Below are 22,548 nucleotides of genomic sequence, written 5' to 3'. Positions count from 1 at the left end.
CTAATATACTGTTTTGTTTAAAACGTCGCGGTTTAACGCGACGATCGAGGAAGCCGAGTGCACTAGGTGTTTATGCTAGCGTTCTAGTTCTAAGCAAATGAAATGCAAATTATCGCGGCCGGCTCTCGCCTCTTTTGTGCTTCGTACGGAGCTTGCAGGGCGTCGCACAGGAAATAGGAAATGGAGCAGGGTTGAGCTATGCCATCTATGTCGTGCTACATTCTCGTAATAATACGCGACGGCTGTTGCCGCCAACCGCCAATGCCTATGCTGGAACCTTTGCTCCTGCTTTTTGCGTTTGCCGTTTGATCCACACACGTTATTATGACTGTACTGTAACCGTTTGGTGTCTAATGATGAACCACGAGGAGGATGCGGGAGCTTTGTTGGGAGGGTGTTGCGGGAAGGGATGGACGGAGGACGCATAGATCGGTTGGGTGACTTGCGATCACCAATCACCGTCCGAGGGACCCGCCCAAACTCTATCGCTTGCTGTTTCTGTGCTGCTGGGCGTTTATCCTCCCCTAGCCTCTAGGAGGTACGCGGCAGCACGCACGGTTCTGCTGTGCCACTAAGGCAATAGGCTCGTCGTCACTTTGTGCCCAGACCTGCCGGCGTTCCCGCCTGAGCAAGTGCGAAGGTGGAAGGTGCTTTCGTGGCCGTGGCGCGCGCTCTTACCTTGACTTTACGATAGCATAGCAATTCGTTCCGACTACTGCACCCTTCCTTATGCTTCTCACCACACGCTTCCGCTGACCTCAACCACTCACTTACTTACTCACTTACACACTCTCTTTACTTCAATCCATCAACAGTTGCTGCAGCCGCCATCAATGTCATCGGAAACATGACCATGTTGCGCTGGGATCGCAACCTCCTGGGATTGGAACGTTCGCTGGGCCTCCGTTCCGAGCGTGGCATCTCCCGCCAGAGCAACAAAGACGCGCCACCCATCGAACAACTCCTCGACAGCATCAAACTCATCGCCCGCCGCTGGGTTTCCGCTACAAATCGCGAGATTCGCACCTCTGAAGTGCTGAAACAAGACGCTCTCGGCCTGTTTGATGAGTACGGTCCCACCATCTGGCCGGATGATGAAGTTCGACCTTCCTGGCTTGAAGACCCTAGCGAGGACGCGTATGAAGGCAGATACCCCAAAGATCTGTACTACAGCGATCTCGACGATCGAGAGGTGTGAGTACAGTCAGATTCATCATCATGTGCGCATTGTGCGAGCTGAAACGTGTGGCTGACGCGGGCAATTGCCATAGCCTCAGTAGCTATTTCTGCGACTTGGTCGTCGAGAAGTGCATCAAGTATCACGACAACCAGCTGCAGAAGCATCGACGATTGAGTAAAGTGCATAGTGCGACACCAACGAAGCAGGACGTTGACAGCGAAGACGACAATGATGACTCTGCGCTTTTGGACAGACTTGAGGCTTCGGTAGAGGCTGCTGGCGATCACGAGGAAGTTGAGACTTATGCTGCTGACTCTCGTCCTACGTGGGCACCGGTCAACAAACAGCCCGAAGTGCACAGGACGCCCGAAGTACGAAAGACACCGGAAGAGGCTCTTGCGGTCGTCCCAGCTATGCCCGCACCAGCCTCACCGGTGTCAGGCATGACTGCAGCAAAGAGCGAGCCTTCTTATGGCGACTTTTCGCGGTACTACGTGACTGAAGCTGAAAGTCCAGAGCCGGAAGTTCAGACTCAACCACGGCTACGAGCATCTGCACAAACAGACAAACTTCGTGCGACCGAGGAGAGGCGAGATTCAGCAATTGCAGCGAAGGATGCCAATAGAGCAGGCAGCGCTCCAGCACATTCCGGATCTCCAAGTCGAAAGCGGCCTCGAGCTATAGATCCAGACGAACCTGTTTTCAGAGTCAAGCGGAAGCGGGGCGGCGCGAAGTGGTCATGGATGTTCACTTTCAAGGTTGACCCCGAGAAGTTGAGGAGGATTCTTGCTGGTGAACGTGTTGCACCACCCATCGTCAACGAGGAATCCGACGATTGGACTGAGGATGAAGATGAACCTTCGCGCGCTTCGACTGACATTGACTGGCACGACAAGGATGAGACGAATGCAGAGTCAAAGCCCGATCCCGAAGATGAGGCAGAGCAACGACCAGAAGCTGACCCTGAGGCTGACACTGCTCGCGTCGGATCTAGCCGATCGAGGTCGGTCGCATCTTGGGACAACTCTAGTGTGAGCGATCATGGCAGAGATGCTGGTGAAAGGGAGTTTTCTCCTTCAGAGCCGGGCGATTCTGCCACGCCTATCGCCGAACATGCGGCGGCTTCGCAGGACAAGGACGCCAACGCTGGTGCTGAGGTTTCTGAGGATATTGAAATGACGGACGCCAACATCGATGACCACAAGGATGAAGATATGCCGATTGTGGATGCTCCCGCGCCTGATTCTTTGCCTCGGGGCGACGGTGCGAATGAGAGAAAGCAATCGACTGGATCAACACTGCCTGGCATCGCGCCCGTTCATGACGTGAAGCGATCGAAAGACCGACAGACCGAAGTCAACAACTTGAGAGGGATTGTCGCCGATGCCCTATTCTCAGACCCGGTTGGCAAGGGTGTGAACATACCACAGTTCTCGTCTTTTATTGCCGACATGCTAGAGTCTTCACTATACGTGCTATGTCTGAGGTCAAGCGCACCATACGAAGTGAAATTGGCACAGCTGAAATCGACACTGCGTGTCGGTGGTCGGATGATGCAAGATCTAATGCGAGGCCAGTGTCGTCCTCAGGACGTGGTCGGTATGGTCATGGCTCTTCAACCGCCACGAAAAGAGTCTTCTACGAACGAACCAATATCACTCGACACGCCGCCGAAGGATTCGAACGGCGTTGCGAGTGCGAATGGTTCTGCCAAGTCTCCAGTTCCTGTTAAGAATCTCGCAGGACTTGCAGAGGCGCAACGAAGAGCAAGCGATGCTGCTGCCGGAACGACTACCTTCATCTCACAATCCCCTGCAATGGCCGCGTCGAAGCTGAAACAGCCGACTATGTCGCCGAATGCGACGCCAGTCCGACGGCCAAGCTCTCACAGCAAGCCGGCTTCGAAGCCTCCGTCTGTGGTGAAGCCTCTTGTCACGCAGCCACGGCATGACCAAGTCGTTGGGTTCAGAGCTTCCGTAGCCTCGCCGACAGCTCGTGCATTTGAAGAGACACGCATCGACGATATCGCGCCACTTCCAGGTAATCCTGCAAACTTCAGGCCATTGTCTGCAGCACCAACACAGGGCAAGTTCCAGATTGCGCCACCAAACACACACCGATGTGTTTGTCAGAAGCAGCCATCACCATACGATAATGGACAGCTCATCCAGTGTGGCAACTGTAAGGTCATGCAGCATAAGATATGTATGGGCGTGCCTACTGTATTACCGCGAGGTCATCTATACTGCTGCGAGCAGTGTAGACCAGATGCGCATGTCGAGACAGTCAAGGCGTTGCAGCAGGGTCACAGAATATGGGAGATCCGCGCCAACAACTTCGCCCTAAGCCAGCAAGCGCAGCAGAAACGTGTTAGCAACAGTCCGCAGGTGCAAGCACCACCGCCTGCACGGATCTTGTCGAGTAGTGTTGTGCCCGGTCATGCTCACCCTGAGCCACGACCTCCAACGTTGCCGAGTCAGAGTCCGAGCGTGCAACCGCAGGTCGTCAGCTTCGGTAATAGCTTACCTTCACAGCATTTGAAGCAAGTCAATAAGCCAAGGGTGACACCTACGCCGCCATATCAGACGGAGATCATGAGCCAAGAGTTGGGTAGGCGAATCATGGGTGACATGATGCAGATGCCGGTCGTGCAGCTGATCCTACAGGCTGGATCGAGCTGGACGGAGGATCAACTGCTTGACCTCAAGGCTGCGCTGACCGAAGCGCCGGGAGGTGGCAACGACCTTTCCGTGCTTGCTAAGCATCTCTTCAAGAGTAGACATGCGTTTAAGCAAGACATTACTTCCATGAAGCAGGAATCAACAGGAGCCGGAGACCCAGACGCACTGGAGTTGGATGTCGAAGTCAACTGGAACCGAAACCTGGACTTCAACGACAGTATTCCAATGCCAGATGCCACCACAGCCGAAGACTTCTTCCTCCAACTCGAAGCAGAACTCCCAGACGAGATCCGGGACGAACAGAAGACCATTAAAGAAGTCCGAGTCAAATCCCTAACAGAGCTGAAGTGCGGACCATTTTCACGTATCGTGCGAGGCAAGGCTGGTGATGCTGGTCTCCGCTCTGCGAGGAAGAAGCTCAAGTCGCTGGGGAAAGATGTGGAGCCCGAGTTACAGTTTTTCGTTGTGTGGCAGGATAAAGTGAGGACTGCGAGTGTTGGTGCGTAGGAGCATCACAAGATTGATTGGTCGAAATGGCGGTGGTGGAGGTGGAAGAGCTTTGCTTGCTCGTTGTGAAAAGTTGCTAGATACTCATACACTTTTCATTTGGTTGGTGAATGCATGAAACAGAAGCCGATGTATCACGCGGCGCTTTTAAGAGGTGCGACTGATGGATGAGTGTGAGTCTGACTACGTGAAGGCGTTTTCAGTTCACCTTCGTTGTTTTAGCTATGTGGTCATGCGATTGGTCTTCTTCCGAGGGTCTACATTAGTACAGGTAACGCTTCGAGCGCTCTTGTAGAAAGCGCCACATACACAATGCCAACGCTCGAAGCAGTGGCGACCTCTTAGGTTTTCTTTCGCCGCTTTCCCAAAATCTTAGTCTTCCTTCTACAGACCTGCCACACTGCTTTCCCAGATTCCCCTCTGTCAAGCCCCCTTGAATCACAACTAACCCAAAAAACCACCACAACCTTCCTACCACTCCCCATCCAACCCCGCCTCAGCATAAGACCATCGAAACCTAACATCCACATGCCTCTCGATCAACGGCTCCCGCACAGCCCTCGCAGGCGGCGCACTAATCCCCGCCAGTTTCCGCGACAGCTTCTCAACCGTCCTCAACAACGCCTTCAACTCCTTGTACATCTCCGTAGTCCTGTACGCCACACACTCCCGCGAGTCGAGCCACTTCGTGAAAGTCTGAATCGCCGCGTAATCAGGACGCAGCGACGTCTGCCGGATCCGGATGCCGTGCTGCCAGAAGACGCAGGCGCTGGTTTCAGATCGAAGCGAGCGGCGAATGGTAGTATTGGGGTTGAGGACTGGGGTGGCGAGGTAGAGGCGGCTGCTTGGGAGGGTGCTGCTGTCGTCGGGGAGGAAGGCCCAGGTGATTACTGCACCGCCTGGAAGGTGGACGGCGCCGTTGTCGCGGGTGAAGAGGGAGGTGAGTTCTTTGGTGTAGTGCTGGTCGAGTTCGGTGTGGAGTTGCTTGTTGGGTAGCAGTGTTCGAGCAGCGCCGATGCTGAGTGGTCGTACTAGGTGGCCCGGGAGGTTCGACTTCGCATCCGAGTAGTGTAGGTTTGAGTAGATTTCGTTACGCAGCTCGCCGGGGAGCTTGTTGAAGAGACCCGCGTTTGAGGAGCTCGAGGCGTGGCTAAAATCTGCCATAGATAAGACCGCTGGAAGTGTCGGAGTGGTGAGGTTGGTCCCCTTACGTTGCGAGTCTTCTTCGTGCGACGCTTCCGCTGTATTTTCAAGAGCATCTTTTTCCGCCGTCTCGAGTCGCTGCTGTTGCTGTTGTCGAGATGCTTCCTCCAAGGCCGTGAGCTCAGCATTTATCTGCATGAGGCTGAGGCGTTCACTACGGCGGCTCATATTACCCTCGAGGTTGATGGGTGCCGTGATGATGCGATGGTAAATTTCTTCTGGCGTTTGAGGTACGGGCCTGGATCGTGGTTGTTGTGCTCGTCGTGCTTGTCGTGAGCTTCTCGGACGGGGAGGGAAATCCATTTTGAATTCGCGGCAAAAAGTGGTCCGTGTGTTGATGCAATCTGTGATGTGCGGTTGTGAACCGTGACTCTTGTGAGAGAAAGATACTGTTCACGTCTCAAGCAAATAGATGATATAGATGTGCATGCCCTCACCGGAAACTAGGCAGAATTATGGTGAGCCCGACAGGCTGGTATGTCCTCATGTCATCTGCAGGCCTCAGAGATCACGTTTGTTTCTGCTGTGCAGCCGCTTTCATGACCACATAGCTGATCACTGGCAGTCGGTCCTCAATCTTCTGCAAGCATCGCAAAGGGATTCTTGGCAAGGCTGTTTGCTTGCTTGTCCTCTTGTGGCGACTTCTTTGACTTTTTCCGTCGCTTCTTTGGCCCCTGATTTTCGTCTTCTTGACTGCCGCCGAGTGCCATGAGCATGTGACCCAATGGATCATGCCAGGCCTTCTGCTCTTCCTGTCGATCGCTGAACTGATTATTGGCAAATAGTGTAGCGATACGAGGAAGATCGCGCAGCTGCTCGACTAACCTAGCAATGAGCTCTTCGTCCGCCATCTTGTGAGTACTGCTTCTCTTCACGTAGGCCAAGATCTGCTTCATCATCCGAAGCGAGTAGTACGCAGCCTGGTACTGCGCTTCCAAGTGTATGAGATGCCACTTACGTGGCTCTTTGTTAGTCACTACTTGCAGGACCTCGTCAGTGGTTGGCAATGCATATCCGTCTGTAACAATGTCGGACAAGGTCTGGTGCATAACCAAATAGCGCCAATGGTCTAGTGGACGATGCTGAGACTTGGCTGTCTGGGCCATCGTTTTCTCAATATGGCTTGACAGGGTCTGAAGCTGAACATTTGTGGCTTCAGACGACCACGTCTCAATCATGGTCGCAGCTATCCTTGCTCCGCTTCGACGGTATTCTTGGGTGCTGAGCTCGCTCTCGCTGTTTGAACTGGTCAGAAGGAGCGAGTACGCAGCGATGCGGACGTCACTGCCAACCGCCCATGCTGACTTGCGAGCTGGATCGTCGAGCTGAAATGGTAAGTACATTCGCAGAGCACCAACCTGTTCGCCGCTAGCAAGAACTTCTGCCTCGTAGATAAGCTCAGAAACTCGGGAGTCACGAGCAGCCAACATCGCCTTAAGATTTGCATCCTTCTTGATGGCATCCCAGAGTTTGGTCTCCTCCGTGGTCTGGAATGTCGCCAAGAATTGCGAGAATTCATCCTGATCGGCAGGATCTTTCGCAGCAACCTTCCGTAACGCGTGGTCGAGTGTCAGATGTGGGTCCTGCGCCATATAGTACGCAGGCTTGATGAGGTCAATAAGTGGCGGCGATGCTCTCTGTGCGATTTTGGCCGGCCAGTATTGTTCGCATGTCCATACAACGCCATTATCTGCAGCCGACTCTGACAGATCTCGGAACGTCACGACACTGACATTCTCATCAAGCCGATAGACCAGCAGATCAGCGTCGTCGGAGAATATCACAATGCTGTCGAAGTCCTCCGTCGGGACGGACTGTGCAGCAGCGACACAGTAAGGATCAGCTTCGCCTTGAACCACGAATGTCGAGTCTGCGTACTCGGCGCTTTGTAGCAGTTCTTCCACGATCGTGAAGACTAGGAAGGCCGGTGGAGGTAAGTTCCGGCGCGCTTCACCGGATAGCCTTGGTACACCACTGCCGATATGCTGTTTGTATGTCTGTAATCTAGCGACGTAGGATTGCAGTCGACCTATCCGTACGTCTTTCTTAGACTGAGGAAGTGCTCCGTCGAAGATGATCGCCTCGCTGCAGTGGTGTTAGAGAATATTCGACTCCGGCTGGTGAAGACTGTACCTACACCTTGCAGCCGATAGACCGGAGGTCATCTAGCCATCGCACGACAGCATCGGCACAGTCGGCATAAGTAATGGTTCCGGTGGTGGCGATGTGCTTGTGGCAGAGCTTGTAGTAGATGTGGTGAGCCAAGCCAGGGCCATCGATGATCGCGACTGACTTGGTGGCTGGAGATTCGGTGCTGCCGAGAACACTCTTCACGGCGTGTCCGCGCATATGAGCCCCGAATCGCTGAATTCCCATCTTGCCATCGATGGTTACACAAGATGATTCCTGTCGTTCCTGACGGTCGCAAAGAGACAAGTCGGACGGGCAAAGTTCGGTCTGCTTACCGTCACCGTCAGTCGGGACGGTCCAAATATGCCTTTGCTGCAGATGCCGGGCTTCTTGGGGCTTGCTTCATGTCTCTCGCGGTGAACGCCGTAATTGATGAGATTGGTGGTCATGTAGTATGGTGTCGTGGTGAGTGAATAGGATTTAGAAAGCGAGACTATCGAAGGAGACGAGAGGGCAATTGCAAGATGGCTTACCCAGGAGGTGCTAAAGACGATTGAATGGCCCTAGGTGGATGAGATCAACGTTGCAACGAGATGGAGGCAGTCGCGTCCGAGGCGGTCCAAAGTCTTGCTCGAATCTTGCGGCTGCGGCCTTCTTCCGCTAGCGTGTTATCTTCAGTAGCGAATCACAAGCACGATAGGGGTATGGTCTTGGTCACGCGTGACGCATTCCTTGCTCGGGTACCTAGGCACACGCATGACTAGGGAACTGTGGAACGACTCATCACGTGCTCATCAAGCAGTCCCAAGATGGGAAGCGCAACTCAAGGACTTCGCAGCGACTGCGTAGCGTGCGACCCTTTCCGGAGACGGAGAGCAAGGCCATACCTTCCCATGCGGCAGTGCTCGCCTCCTGCGGATCAACATCGTCAAAGCTACCACCGTCGCGCTACAGCCAAGAAGAGCGAGACTTAGACCATCGAAGCGAGTATCACTTTATCCGAGGCTATGGCCTCAGCAAATCCAAGGGTGAAGACCGAGCGGATGTGCAGGAGCACACATCGAGGCAGGGCAGTTGGGAGAACAGCTTCTTCGCCCCCTCGAGAGAGATCCGATGTCTTATGTTTCTAATGTCCACTTTGACAGAAAGGAAAGGGCCTGGTTCGAGTACCACTATAGTCACTCTAGCAGCGTTGTCTACAGCTACGGGCTGAAGTCGTTAGATGGTAAGGATGCAAGTGAAGGCAAGCAGATCGTCGCTGCGGTGCTCGAAGAGGAAGAACAGAGGCGATTGATCACTGGCATTGGTCTTGCAAAGATTGCAGATATTGGATACGTTGAGTTGTACTCTGTGGTAAAGAAATGAACGAGTATGGCAGGATTGCATTGCTATCGAGAGGGTCGAACGACTAATGGGCCCGAAGCTTTGCAGTCATCCACTTTTGCTCAACCTCGCGCTTGGTCGGTCGATCGTGATGGTCGCAAGCCAAGGTACCAGCAAAGTACTCGGCAGAATGACAGACATCATCACCACATATCTCAGACTCAACCCTGGAGGACCGGCATCAGAGACGACTTAAGTGCCATCCCAAATCGTGTTTTTCAGCGCTGGATCTGTATAGCCACCGATCGCACTCTTGAAACGATCTGCAAAGATACGGCTCCATGGGAGGTGAGTACAATACAGTGAAAAGCTGACACGGCCAAGGAAATGGAGCCACCGGGAGTCCAGGCCCCAGATGAAGCACACCATGCTCCAATCTGCCGTCGGACGGAGTATTATGACTCCTCCACAGAGCAACGCCATAGCCAGCAGCGTTGGAGATTGGCGTCTGAACCAGGACAAGGTGCCCAAGGAGAGGACGAACAGCAGTCCATAGATCAGAAAGCTGCCCTTCAACTCTACGGGCAGAGTCCACATTGCCAGATTGTACGGGGAATGCGCACCCTCACGATCTCCAAACGGGTTGAAGTAGCCCAAATTGCTGACCAAGAAATACACCTCATCGATCAGGTTCTCTTGCGGAAAGTCTACACCATGCAGAACCTACCAAGGTAGCACACCGTCACCATCCACCAACCTCCCATGGACCTCTTTCGCGGGGGCAGTCGCCACACGCACAATAATCTTCGCCCCATCTCTTGGATCCTTCGTCCCCTTGAAACCATTGAGGTTTGTGCCGCAATACCCAGGACAGCTAGCAGAGACCGTGAACCCTTCATCCTCCAACTCATGCGCATAGCTCGCCATGACCATTTGGACAGCACTTTTTGTGCTCCTATAGATCCGGTAGTACTTTGTGTTACCAGCCTTGGCACTGGCTTCGTGTGATCCGGTAGACGAGCCTGTGAATGCGATGCGTTTGCCTCCAGGCTTATTTGATTTTCGGAGCAGAGGGAGAAATGCTTCGATTGATGATTCAATGTGTTGTTTAAGCGGATGTGGTGGTAGGAGGTGGCAGACAAAGAAGACGGGCTAAATATCGTCAGGCGCGATCTAAGTTCTAATCGATGATTAAACTTTACAGGGATCGTGGAGCAGATCATGCCGCCCACGTCCTCTGCCCCATGTACTGTAGTAGACGTCGACACGACGCGCCCAGGCCCAGGCACAGGTCTGATATCGCAACGTACCAAAGGACTCGAACCATCACTTGACCATCACCCCTCTCCCCATCGCGCCTCACACCACGCGCCGACAGGACAATGCCACATGAGCGACATCGTGGTCTCGATGCATTACGACACGCATAATCGCGGCTTCAGTACGCATGACGGCCACCGAGCCGGCGAAGGCCCTAGATGACACAGCCCAACCCTCGTGCCAACGGTCCACCCGCGGGCACACTGCGAGATAACGTCCTGGTACCTCCATCACGCTCAACGAAAGACGGAGGCTCTCTGTCGGCTGCGAGCCTGCTGACGGCCAAGCAGGCCTCACACATACGACAGGTCCCACCGCCGCCGGGCAGCTTCACCTCCGACCTGAAGTCGTTCAGCTCGCGACTGGATCTCAACAGCTATGGAGGCGGCATGGAAGACGGCGCGGTGGATCCCGCGACCTCGGAGCAGAAACAGCAGGAGTACCGCCAGGAGATTGAGAAGCACACACGCTTGAAGGCAGGCACGGAGAACTTGCTGGAGGCACTCAGCACGCAGAAGGCGAAGAAGGCCAAGGACCAGCGGTTGGCGGCGGAAAGTCAGCTCAATGCGTCAAACAGGAAGATCGCGCAGCTGAAGATCGATCTGGAGGCAGAGATACAGCGGAGTAAGGAGCAGCCTATGAGTCCGAAAGGACGACTCTCTCAGCTGTTCCGGCCTTCACTGGAACGTGCTCGCGTCGATGCGGAGCGTATGCAGATACCGGCTGAGTCGCCAGAACAGCAAGATCCCGAGCTGGAGTCGCCCACTTACATCCTCGCCGAGATTCTCCAGGCTCTAGAAGTGGAAGATATGCAGCCGGACTACTATGTCAACCAAGCGAACGACTTGGTCGAACTGTTTCGGCGGCATCCCACGCTCAAGTACGACCTCGCGTGGTCCATCTTCGGTCTTCGGATGCAAGTCATGCTACTCAGTGACAGCCGAGAAGTTGTTGCAGCTGGATACCGCGTGATTCGATATGCGATCACTGACCGCAAGTCTCTACAGACCATACGAGGTCTCCACACCGACGTCCTAGTGATCCTCTCTTTGGTTAAAGAAAGCAAAGCACGTGTAGAACGCGAGCAGGCGATCAAGTTTGTCAGATCGTTCCTTGATGTTCGAGATGGCATACATGAGATTCACCCCGCAATCGTAAGGATCATTGCAGCAGTCGCTGATCACTCCGATGACCAGCTTCGAAGCATTGCAATCTTGACGTTAGCAGAAATGCTGCTGAAAGATCCAATGCTCGTCGTGATAGCTGGCGGAATCAGTGTGCTCTCCGATGCCATGGGAAGCGGCGTGTATCATGCCCCAGAGACCTTGATAGGGCCGCTCTTGCATCTTATGGACCTCCCTGCGAGAAGAGGCGTGCTGAGATCTGGCTTCGAATTCAGCTCGGCCTTTGCAACTTTCACCGAGCCACATGCATCGCATCTGGAGGAGCGATTGGTTGCAAGCTCGCGAGTCATCGCCGGCATGTTCAAAAGCTGGTCTGGCTTGATGACTCTCTCGCTGCACGACTTCCTGCCTGTGCGATCTGTAGTGTCCTCACTCTACATCGCGGACTTTCGCGTGCGAACGGCTACTCTTGATCTCCTCGCAGACATACTACGACTGGAGAAACGATCTTGGTCTACGCCCTTCATCGGCGGCAGACGATTGACCACTTACGCTCGCGTTGCGACCCTGAATCTGGAGAATGATCCTTCGCAACACAAGAAGCGAGAAACCGACAATGATCGGCAAAAGCGCAATCTAGTGCAGCACTTCATCGCGGTTGCGCTTGCTGTACTGCTCCGGCATGGTCTGTTGCAAGCCTTGCTTCATGCAGAGCATGATGCGCCGACTGATGCACTGAGGCGAAGGACGAATCTCATCATTGCAGAAGTGCTGAAGAAAGCGAGCGAGCTGCTGCCAACTTCGTGGAGTGCGCAGCTTCAGACGATGCCAGGCCTCTTCAACAATGCAGTCAAATTTGACACGGAGGAGCGGCACACCGCATTGTCTACAGTGTACCAGGTCGATAAGGTCAACCTGAAACTCTGGAGATCCGATCCTTCCACGACAACAACCAAGACTTACGAAGAGACTGATGGCGCGCGAGCACGTTCTGCCTCGAAAACACAGGCTACTGCGGAAATAGACGAAGTGCAGTTTAGAGCCCGCGTGCTCGAGACTGGCGTCCTGAACACGGTCAATTACCTGAAGTGGGACTGGACTATCATACAGGAGTTGATTGATGGACCACTTACGAACCCGAAGCTACTGCACGAAGCTGTCGAGAAGTCCAAGTTCGTGCATCGTCTCCTCAAGTTTCTACGACCATTTCAATTCCGCTTCTCGGACGCCTCTAACACCAAGGCGAATCAACGATATGTCAAGATGTCCTGTACGTTAGTCAAAACCTTGCTGCAGACATCGGAAGGCGCGAATTTCCTCTTCAACAACAAAGCTATTCGTCAATTGGCAGAGTGTCTGGCTCAGCTAGATTCCGAAAGTGGCATCACCTCCAAGAATCCACTCTTTTCGCCAGATCGTCTATCGGACACACTCGTTGGCGGCTATTTCGCAATGCTGGGCATCATGTGCAGCGACTCAAAAGGATTGCAGATCCTCGAACGGTGGCACATTATCAATATGTTCTACCACATTGTGGAGCTGAAGAGCCGGGATGATCTGATCAAATGCTTACTGACGAGCCTGGACTATACGCTGGACAGCCATCCAAGAATCATTCTGTCGAAAGCCATGATCGCTGGTTCAAAGCACATGCGGATAATGGCCACCAGGATCTTACGCAAGTACGCCATCGAGCCTGTGGAGCCTATGACACCGGGCGGCGGTCCCTCCGAATGGGCTATCAAGCTTTTGGTAAGCCAGCTCTACGATCCAGAGATCGAGGTCTGCGAAGTGGCCATTCGGATTCTGGAAGAAACGTGCAACGATTTTAGATCCCTGGAGTATGTCGTCAAATGTCGGCCTGCACTCGACCATCTTGGTGAGATTGGCGCTCCTTTGCTACTACGCTTCTTGTCTACCTCTGTTGGCTATCACTACCTTGACGGCCTTGACTACATCACGAGGGAGATGGACGACTGGTTCCTCGGTCGCAACGACAGCTATGTAACAGTCGTGGAAGCGTCCCTGGCTCGTGCACTTTCAGACCTGCCGGAGAAGCCACAGTCATCCTTAGACGACACCCTTGGCCCGCAAGACTTTGGCTACGTTCCTCCCCACTTCTATCGTGAGCTCACTCGTACTGCTGAAGGCTGCGAACTGCTTAAAGCGAAAGGGCATTTCGAAGAGTTCACTGCCACGATTCAGGACTTCGCTATGGAGGACGAAGACCCCGAAACGATCCTCAAGGTCAAAGGATGCCTCTGGGCGGTCGGCAATGTCGGATCTATGGAACTTGGAGCTCCCTTTCTTGAGCATACTGATGTCGTCAAATACATCGTCCAGATTGCCGAAGACTCGCAAGTCATGACACTACGTGGGACCGCCTTCTTTGTGCTTGGACTGATCTCACGCAGTCTACACGGCCAGGAGATTCTCGCCGAGTACGGCTGGGATGGCACTGTCAACGTGATGGGAGAGAGTCTTGGCTACGTCTTACCGGTGGACTTCGAGAAGCTCTTCTCGCTGCAGCCATTCGCGAATCCAGGACGCAAAAGCGCGATCCTACACAGCAGGCCAGGTGCGATCACCGATGTCGAACCACAGAATCAACACATTCTAGACTCAATCACTAAGTTGGGCAACACGGTCCTTACGAACAAAGCCTTGACCGAGCTCAACGGCTTCAAGCACAAGAAGGTCGCTGGCTTCGAATCACCAGCGCTCTTCCGCAAGGTCATGATCCTACTGGCGAGTCACGCATACCGTATACCACAGTACAGATTCGTCATCGACCTGTTCGACAAGAGCGTGCTCAGGAAGATAGTGCTAGAGGAAGATGAAGATAGCGATGGAACTGATTCATCACGTGACGAGTGAGCACAATCGAGATCATTCCTGGAATGGCGTTATGGTGTTGACAAAGGAAGTGCATCCTCATGGATGAGTTGGATGTTTGTCACGATGTTATGGAGAAATATGAATTGGGACGGTGTTCATGGCGTTTTTCCACTCATAAGACTGGGGGATGGTACTGGGGGTCTTCTGGGAAGCGAAGCTTTGGTATCGATAGCTTGGTGAAACAAGTCTTCCACTCATCCGCCTTTTGGTGGTCATTCTAGTGCAAGTCATGGAAATTTGTCAAGGCTTGAGTCACTGGAGGCGGCATATTCATATGGCTCAATCGCCCGTCTGAAGCGTTTTCCCGTGCTCCCAACAGCATTCGACAACATGGGTGTGTCTGTCAACACTGCACCCGCACCTGCCACTGTGCCAACAACCTCAGCATCCCAATGCTTCTTGCCCTCCCTCCCACCGGAACTCCGCAGCAATATCTACGCCTTCCTACTCCTTGATCTCCAAGCCTCCTTCTCGGATGCGGCCGTCGAAGCGACCCATACTGGATACCTAGGCGTCAGAACTGACCTCATAAATGGAGGGCATATCTTCATAGGAGGTCTTGCCTCTCAACCCGCACCTTCACCCACATCGCCTCAGCACCTCTCTGCCCGTCCATCGATCCTCCAAACCCACCCCTTGATCCGCCACGAATTCTCCCCCCTCTACCGCGCAGCCCTAGCAGGTCCCGTCTGGCACGACTTCCAATCTCTCCTCGAACGCAAGGCCGAGCGATACCTCGAGCTTCATGCCAGCGGCTACCATGAACCCAGGGCACGCGATGAGCTGTGCTGCCTCGCAGAATTTCGGGAGCGGTTGGCGAGCTGGATTGTGCGTGAGCTGGCGACTGTAGGGCTGGAGCAGCTCAGTCTTGGTGAGAGGGTTTGTTGTGGGGCGTTGGGGAGGATGTGGAAGCGAAAGTTGGTGGAGGGCAAGGAAGGGGGGGATAAGGGTGAGGAGGTGAGGAGGATGGTCGAGGGGATGAGGGTGAGGGTGAGGTCTGTGGAGAGGATGGTTGGGGCTTATGCTTTTGGTAAGGGGTGAGATGTGGAGGTCTGGGCAGGTGGAGGGGAGGGGAGGGAGGGGGATGAGGAGAACATGAGGATGGTAGAGGGGATGACGGCGAGGGCGAGGTTTCTGGCGAGGGTCCCTGCGGCTTGTGTGTTCAGCAAGGGGTGTGTTGATTGTCTAAGACTCTTCTCACACCTTCAGCAAACGAGACGAGCAAACCAACGTGTATGATATAGATGCTGCTATTCGCAGCCCTTAGATAGTTCCTCAAGCATTAGAGTTCTCACTACTAGCCAGTTTCCAACAGGGTGAGGTATATTGTAGGCCAGGAAGGGAGGTAAAGGTCGGCTATAGGTCGGGAGAAACGAATAAAGCGGGAGCGGAGCGGGCTGCAAGGAAGTGGAGCGCAGGTCATAACACTTGCTCTTTGATCTTTTCCGAGTCCGAATTTATAGCACCACCACATCTAGGTAAGAAGGCCACAGCGACCGCACACTTTCATCCTTCTTTTTCGAACACCTCGACACAGAAATTGGATACCTTTCTCGGCAGAGACGACATAAGACTTGCTCTTTGATCTTATCCGAAGCCGGGTTTATAGCACCAACGCATTCGGGTAAGAAGGCTATAGCGACCGCCCGCTTCCATCCTTCTTCTTCGACTGACCTCGACATAGAAACTAAATACCTTTCTCGACCGACACGGCACCATGCCTGTGCAAACGCGATCTCGAACACGATCGGCCAAGGCACTAGCTAAACCAAAGCATGTACTAAGAATCAAAGCTAGCAGAGCTAGCTGCTCGATAGCTAGCCGAGGGAGCTCCGCCACATTATCTATAACCTCTCCTTTACCTTAGACGACGACGACCCCGACCTCCGCAAACCAAACCTACTATCCAAGTCCCTCCTCCTAGCCTGCCGCAACACCTACTCTAAGACATACGCCCTTTACCTTAAAGCCTACCGCAAGTACTAGACCTCCTCTAGCTTCCACCTCCCCGACGTCCACCTCCGAGGCCTCGTCCTTATCTACAACCCGAACAACCTGGCCTACATCTAGAACCTCGAGATTACCGGCTTCTACAACTACCCGTAAGGCAACGTCCCTATAACTGTAGTACGGGTCCCTAGCGGCTGGCACGGCAAGATGGTTTATAGCCCAAGTTTCACTAATAAGTTCTTCTTTTCCTCTTCTTCGGGGACTAGGCACTAGGAGATGATCTTCGATACTGCGGACTAGCTCGCACAAGCAGCGAGCAACGGCGAGCTAGACATGTAGTTGAATATGCTGCAGCTGCTCTTTGTGACGAGGATGTTTAACCGCTACTAGGAGGAGGGAGGTTATGCTTTGATGGGTCACGCTTAAGTACACTCGCCACTTCCTCTCTAATATTCTCCTCTTAACCCAACACAACTTCTACTCAACTACCTTAATAGAACCTAGCCACTTTCTCCTAACACGACACCTTTCAACTCTACGCAAGTGTATTACAAATGTACTAGAGACCTACTATCGATGAAGACGCCAATATTATCTTGTCACCTAACAGGATCGAGAACATCACACCCTCGCACATAGCAGCTACTTACAAGCGTCAATCGACAGCGACAGCAGGACTATAGTCTAACTACTCTTATAATATACGAAGTAGAATGTAAGCTGCACAAATTTCTTTCCTTTACTCTGCGTATATTATAACCTTCGAGCTTAAGTTAAGACTAGCAAGGTCCTTCTTAGCAGCCCGCCAAAAGTTTCTCCTCGACTAAGACGCGTTGTAAGTGCTTACGTATAAGGCTATAAGACTTTACGTACTAACAGCGACGTAGTTTTACCGAGAGACTTGAGTTAACGTTTATCCCTTAAGCCGAATAGGCGAATTTGCGTAAATGGACTTTAGGGGCAGTAGGAGCTTAGGTTATTCATTTGATTTAAACGTACGGACGTTTTTAGCTTAGCGTATTGCTCTTTATAAGATTGGAATTCTACATTTGACCGCACACTTCCAAACCTAAACTCTTCATCACTCGTCCTAACCCGACTTAACGTCACCACTACAAAACCCTGACTCCTAACAAATACCATTACACTTACCCTAGTAGATAACCGCCACTAGACGCGAGATCCTACGTACGCGCAAGTTATAGCACCGAAAAGCCTTCTCGACATCCCCACGGAGCTCCGCAACTCCGTCTATAAGTTTCTCTATACAGTCGATGTGTCCGAAAACGTCGACCTCCGCACTGCACGACCACCGACTAAGGCGCTCCTCCTAGCCTCTCGCCAGACCTACAAAGAAGCTAGTTATCTTTATCGCGAAGCCTATCGTAAGTACTGGACCGAGTACCGCTTCACTATTACCGATACTAGAGTCGTAGACGAAGAGATCTTTTCCTCGATAGTCTCGAGAGACTTAGAGGATATCTAGAATCTTGTGTTCACTGGCCAGTCTGAGCATGAACTTTCGGGAAGAGCATCGACGACTGTTACGTAGCTCCGTAGCGGCTCGAAGGCGACTTACAAAGATCCGGATGCTCCGGATATTCATAAGGATCTGTAGTTTGGGTGGAATCCGTGGATGAAGCATAGTTCGAGTTAGTACTACAGTACGGAGGACGTTACGGAGGCAGTTAGGCGTAGCAGATTAGTGAACGCGTTGACTGTTGGGCAGGTGATTATGGCTATTTCGGAATTTAGACGGGCGCGAAGTAGAGCCTCCGCTTGAGTTCTTGGTACGGCCCTACAATGTGCAGCATCTACGGTGTATAAGGGATTGCAGCTGCGACTCTCGAGATCACAAAGCTTGTCAAAGATCACATGTGATAACAGGACGTCACAATCGCTTCACCTGCATTAGGCTCACTTGTCGCACACACAATCTAAACACCTTCAATCACAGGCTCACTCTCTTCGTTCAACCCCTTCCGACACATGACCTGATACCTAAGCACAGCAGATATCACCACACCATCTTGACTCACAACTGGCGAGTCCACACCTATTAGCACTCGAGTCTACTCACGACCAAAGACAATACTATATACCCGTACGACACAACCGCTACGACAACCGCCTCAGACACTCATGGCTCCGATCACTTTCTCCAGCCTCGCAGCCGAGCTTCGCAATGAAATATACGAGCTGGCCTTCACATCAGACACAGGCCCAAGCCTCGACTCGACCATCGACCTACGGGACACATCTCCACCAAGCAAGGCGCTGCTTCTAGTCTGTCGCAAGTTCCACAACGAAGCTTATCAAATCTATCGCGAGGCATATCGGTCGTACTGGAGAGAACAACACTTCAGCCTTAACCTTACCAAGCGCCCATTCAACACGAACCGCAACGAGTGGCACCACATGCTCGCCTCTATCGATGCAGTAGATCTGGCCCACATCAAGCACTTGCACATTACCGGTGCCACAAATGCACGATGCTTCGACGACGTCGAGTTCCGCTTCACTCGCATGCCTCGGAGCTGGCGGCTAGCGAAAGAGCATGGAAATCAGCAGCAGCCTTGCATCTTCTTCACTCTGACTTACATGAGTAACGGAGATGTGGACATGCAGATGAAACGCACCGCGGCGGAGATTGAAGAAGTTGTCGAAGATCCAGCACGTTCGGCGATACTGAGCAGAAACGATATAAGTGTCATCTTCGACGAATTGCTAGAACATTAGAACACTGGCGAGCCTCGTCAAAGGAACACGGAAGAGGTTTATTAAACGCAGGACGATTTACCAGTCGTTGCATCGCATGGTACTCCTGAAGAACTTGCCCAGGGTCGTACCGTTGACAAGTTTTGGCTTGCTTTAGTTGGCAGATACAACGTATCCAGAGCTCGGCCAGAACACACCACACTACACCACCTCATCAAAGACTTTGGGATCTCCCGAGGGCAACCCTCTTCACCACCAGAGACCCGAGCGAATGTCGTGCTCTTTCATCGCTCGCCGGCATGGCCTGGGGCCCGGTGGACCACGAGCAGAGTGCTTGCTAAACCGAGGAGTTATCACCCGCATGATCTGGCATACAATGCTTCTCGATGACTACATGAGTACATAGACGAAGTATGGCTCCGATTTGACTATCCCACCTTCTCAAACTTGAATCTTCCCGCATTTCTAGTATCGTGCCGTAGCCTGAACGGCACTCTCGAGATCGTCTTCTCATCATGCACACCCCGGAACTCATCAGTATACTGATGCTCCAACGCAGCCACGAGAAGCTGTGTCAATGACCTGAGCCTTCGTCGATCGATGAAGCCGAGCACGACTTCTAGCAGGACTACGACGCAACCGACGCCAGTAACGACAACGCCGAGCCAGCCTGTGCGAGAAGATATTCCGTAAGCATACACCTGGATGCGTGCAAACCTTGCCAGCTTGGGATATTGTGCGTCGGATGCAGCATCGGGAGCGACTGCAGTCGTGTTGAAGTCAATCATACTCAGCATCTGAATGATTGGCATCATTCCTATGGCATCGATCCTGGACCACTGGGCCAACACCGGGTCTGTTGCTCTGTCCGAGTTCTCGTGTAAAATCATCGCAAACGCGTTTAGTAGATACACTCGGGCTGTGGCATCATCGACCAGCATCTGAGCACCAGAGTCTGCCGTCCATGCTGCCAGTACCCAAGCTGGGTCGACCATTACCGGCTTGATATCATCCAAGGTCGCTGTTTTAGACAAGTTGTCGGCATAGTCAGTAGTGTAGAGCGAATTTGTCAAGCGCGATGGATCCAGCATATAATCCGCGAACGTCTCGTACGCCACGAAGTCTATCACTAGCGTTGTGTTGTAGGGGTAGTCCGTGCGATTGTAGTCGGGATTCTGGGCAGCATCATTGTACAGCGTATTGTCAGAAGAAAGCATCTCGATGGTCGTGACCGCCTTGGACCGATACCGAACCTTGGGGTCGTCTCCAGTGCGCCAGAAAGCATCCCAATCGCACAGTGCTCCGTCGGACACACGACGATTCTTGACAAGACATTCGACCGCCACGCGTTCCGGTAATCTGCCCTCAGGCAGAAAGGCAGCCTTTCCCGAGGAGTGGATAAACACGCTGAGTTCGGGCTGATAAGCTTTCAGGCTCTCAGAGTACAGGCCGCTGATAGAGAAGCTAGCATTCTTGTAACCGTCTGCCCAGCCTGTTCCAATAGATATGCACTTCGTGTACTTCGCGGACACCATGCCTTCAGTCCCCTGGGTCCAAGCGAGAGGCGCGTTGGTGATATCGTATCCTTCGTAGCACTTCAACCATTTATCTTCATCGACCATAGTTGTCCAATGAGTCTCGTTGTTGACACCGAGCCACGCATTCACAACGCTGCCAAGTATTGGCCCGTCTCGATGCAGGAAAGTTTGCACGGTGTTATTACATTCCGCGTAGCTGTCGAACTCCGCTTGGGACAGCCCGTACTCATCCCGCATCTCTGACGAGCCCTCACCGTAGGAGATATAGGCAACCATGGAGATATCGTTGCTCATGTTAGTGAGAACTCCGCGGCTAGGGACCCAGACCACTGACGCCGCGTCGTCCAGACCAGCGCTCTTGTTGCTGGAAATAGGCAAGGATGTCATGTTGAATGTGAACGAGGTCGCATTTTGTACCGAAATTATGCTGTTCGAAACAATTGCACTCTGGTAGCTTTGCGGAGCAACGGCGTAATAGCTGTCCATCCAGGCATCGAGGTTCTGCGACCATGGCCATGAGCACGAGTAGTTGTGAGCGTAGAACATTGCAGTGAGCCGATTTTTCTGTATCCTGTCCTCCTCGGGGTCGGTTGATGATTCATAACATTGCGAGTCTGCGAAAAGGTATCCCTGAGCGTTGGGAGGCTCGATGGCACCACTTTCGACATATACGTGGTGCTCCATTGCCCCTGTCTGTACCCACTGCAAGGATGGGATGAGCAACACAGCCACTGCAGGACCCATTAGGTTGCAGACGAAGCAGAGGAAGATGGTGGTCACGACGAAGAGGTAAACACGCTTCCTGCCCTTGCGTGAGCGGTCCCTAACAGAAGGTAGTCGGCGCAGCGTGAACCACAGCAGAGGATCGAATAGGCCCGCAACTTCTGCGAATTCTGTCGGACGATTGAAGTATCCAATCGGAATTCCCTGGCGCCGGCCAGCAAGAATCGTAGTACAGATGTAGACAAGCCAGCCAGCTATAACAATAAACCAGACCTCGAGGGCTTTGGCGACCAGTTGTAACGCGCCCAACAAATTGTGTGTCTCCCGATCGAACTTGGCTGGCAGTTCGTAGGCGGTAGCTTCATTCTTAGAGATGTACGGATCCCACACGCGAGGCAGACAGTGGCCGAACGGGCACCAAGCACTTGCCCCAATGATGTGAGGCTTCCAATTCAGATACAGCAATGTGCCAATCGGAGCCAGCCACAGCAATGCGAATCCTTGGATAGCAACAGTCTTCAGGAATGGAGGTCGTTCTGACTCCCAGTGAGAATTGTGGAGAGGATGATGTTCTCCCGGTGTCAGTGGGCGAAGGTCATCTTCTTGGCCTTCGACAAATATGCCCGTATATCTCGATTTGACTCTGTCGAAAGGTGCTGGTACACTATGAGTCGGGTCCAGCGGCGAGAGCTCGGTATCGCGAAGGGGCTCCATGGCAACAAGTGAGCAGTCGGGTGACAACTATCACCGCTATGTGGGCAAGTCTGGCAGATGCGACATCCCGCTACGAGCGCGGATGCGCATATGTAGGGCAGGCCGGGTCGCGATCTTCTGCTGGTGCAGATCACTGCAAGGTGCGACGACATTTGCTCTGTTTGTGATCGCTATTGTCTGTAGGTCGCCATACCGAGCCAGTCAAACTACTCCGCAGTCAGTAATGCGAGAGGTTTATTCTGGCCTCAGAAACTGAAGATAGCAGCTCTCGGCCACGGAGCTGAAGTACAAGTGTGAGCTGAACTTGCAATCATTGGATCTTTAGCGCCACAAATGCAAGATGCCGTGTCGAGGGGAGCACTACCACCGTCAGAGGATCGATTTTAGAAACCAGACCTTGTGCTTGACCATTGCTGTCCTGCAACACAGTAGCATTGTGCGAAGTATTGTTTTGAGAAGATGAGACATATTGTCAGAGTGAAGGCGAGCGAAGGGCGACGGAATGTCATTGCCTTGTTCCGGTACCTTTCTGTGGCCAG

The 22,548-nt window shown here is 52.9% G+C and overlaps 9 protein-coding genes across 9 annotated transcripts; 5 read left to right on the top strand and 4 right to left on the bottom strand.

Moving 5' to 3' along the window:
• Positions 1 to 847: 847 nt before the first annotated feature.
• CLAFUR5_10054 (uncharacterized protein) lies at positions 848 to 4,368 on the top strand (the record flags this gene model as incomplete). The annotated part of the gene is made up of 2 exons (XM_047909202.1): positions 848 to 1,194; positions 1,272 to 4,368. The coding sequence occupies 2 exons, from the start codon at positions 848 to 850 to the stop codon at positions 4,366 to 4,368; spliced, it is 3,444 nt and encodes a 1,147-aa protein (XP_047764751.1).
• Positions 4,369 to 4,839: 471 nt separating this feature from the next.
• Positions 4,840 to 5,874, bottom strand: CLAFUR5_10053 (uncharacterized protein; the record flags this gene model as incomplete). The annotated part of the gene is made up of 1 exon (XM_047909201.1): positions 4,840 to 5,874. The coding sequence occupies one exon, from the start codon at positions 5,872 to 5,874 to the stop codon at positions 4,840 to 4,842; it is 1,035 nt and encodes a 344-aa protein (XP_047764447.1).
• A 269-nt stretch (positions 5,875 to 6,143) lies between these two features.
• CLAFUR5_10052 (uncharacterized protein) lies at positions 6,144 to 7,947 on the bottom strand (the record flags this gene model as incomplete). Its single annotated transcript, XM_047909200.1, has 2 exons — positions 6,144 to 7,656; positions 7,709 to 7,947. 2 exons carry the CDS (start codon positions 7,945 to 7,947, stop codon positions 6,144 to 6,146), a joined length of 1,752 nt encoding a protein of 583 aa, XP_047764446.1.
• Positions 7,948 to 8,814: 867 nt separating this feature from the next.
• On the top strand, positions 8,815 to 9,066 carry CLAFUR5_10051 (uncharacterized protein; the record flags this gene model as incomplete). The annotated part of the gene is made up of 1 exon (XM_047909199.1): positions 8,815 to 9,066. The coding sequence occupies one exon, from the start codon at positions 8,815 to 8,817 to the stop codon at positions 9,064 to 9,066; it is 252 nt and encodes an 83-aa protein (XP_047764750.1).
• A 210-nt stretch (positions 9,067 to 9,276) lies between these two features.
• On the bottom strand, positions 9,277 to 9,951 carry CLAFUR5_10050 (uncharacterized protein; the record flags this gene model as incomplete). Its single annotated transcript, XM_047909198.1, has 2 exons — positions 9,277 to 9,719; positions 9,771 to 9,951. The coding sequence occupies 2 exons, from the start codon at positions 9,949 to 9,951 to the stop codon at positions 9,277 to 9,279; spliced, it is 624 nt and encodes a 207-aa protein (XP_047764749.1).
• Positions 9,952 to 10,502: 551 nt separating this feature from the next.
• Positions 10,503 to 14,345, top strand: CLAFUR5_10049 (Target of rapamycin complex 2 subunit ste20; the record flags this gene model as incomplete). The annotated part of the gene is made up of 1 exon (XM_047909197.1): positions 10,503 to 14,345. One exon carries the CDS (start codon positions 10,503 to 10,505, stop codon positions 14,343 to 14,345), a length of 3,843 nt encoding a protein of 1,280 aa, XP_047764038.1.
• Positions 14,346 to 14,696: 351 nt separating this feature from the next.
• On the top strand, positions 14,697 to 15,407 carry CLAFUR5_10048 (uncharacterized protein; the record flags this gene model as incomplete). The annotated part of the gene is made up of 1 exon (XM_047909196.1): positions 14,697 to 15,407. The coding sequence occupies one exon, from the start codon at positions 14,697 to 14,699 to the stop codon at positions 15,405 to 15,407; it is 711 nt and encodes a 236-aa protein (XP_047764860.1).
• A 3,051-nt stretch (positions 15,408 to 18,458) lies between these two features.
• On the top strand, positions 18,459 to 19,055 carry CLAFUR5_10047 (uncharacterized protein; the record flags this gene model as incomplete). The annotated part of the gene is made up of 1 exon (XM_047909195.1): positions 18,459 to 19,055. The coding sequence occupies one exon, from the start codon at positions 18,459 to 18,461 to the stop codon at positions 19,053 to 19,055; it is 597 nt and encodes a 198-aa protein (XP_047764139.1).
• Positions 19,056 to 19,462: 407 nt separating this feature from the next.
• On the bottom strand, positions 19,463 to 22,009 carry CLAFUR5_10046 (uncharacterized protein; the record flags this gene model as incomplete). The annotated part of the gene is made up of 1 exon (XM_047909194.1): positions 19,463 to 22,009. The coding sequence occupies one exon, from the start codon at positions 22,007 to 22,009 to the stop codon at positions 19,463 to 19,465; it is 2,547 nt and encodes an 848-aa protein (XP_047764140.1).
• Between the last annotated feature and the right edge of the window lie 539 nt (positions 22,010 to 22,548).

The sequence above is a fragment of the Fulvia fulva genome, chromosome 7, assembly GCF_020509005.1.
Source record: "Fulvia fulva chromosome 7, complete sequence".
NCBI lineage: Eukaryota > Fungi > Ascomycota > Dothideomycetes > Mycosphaerellales > Mycosphaerellaceae > Fulvia > Fulvia fulva.
Note: the sequence above shows the minus strand (reverse complement) of the source record. Positions and strands in the feature narration are given on the sequence as shown.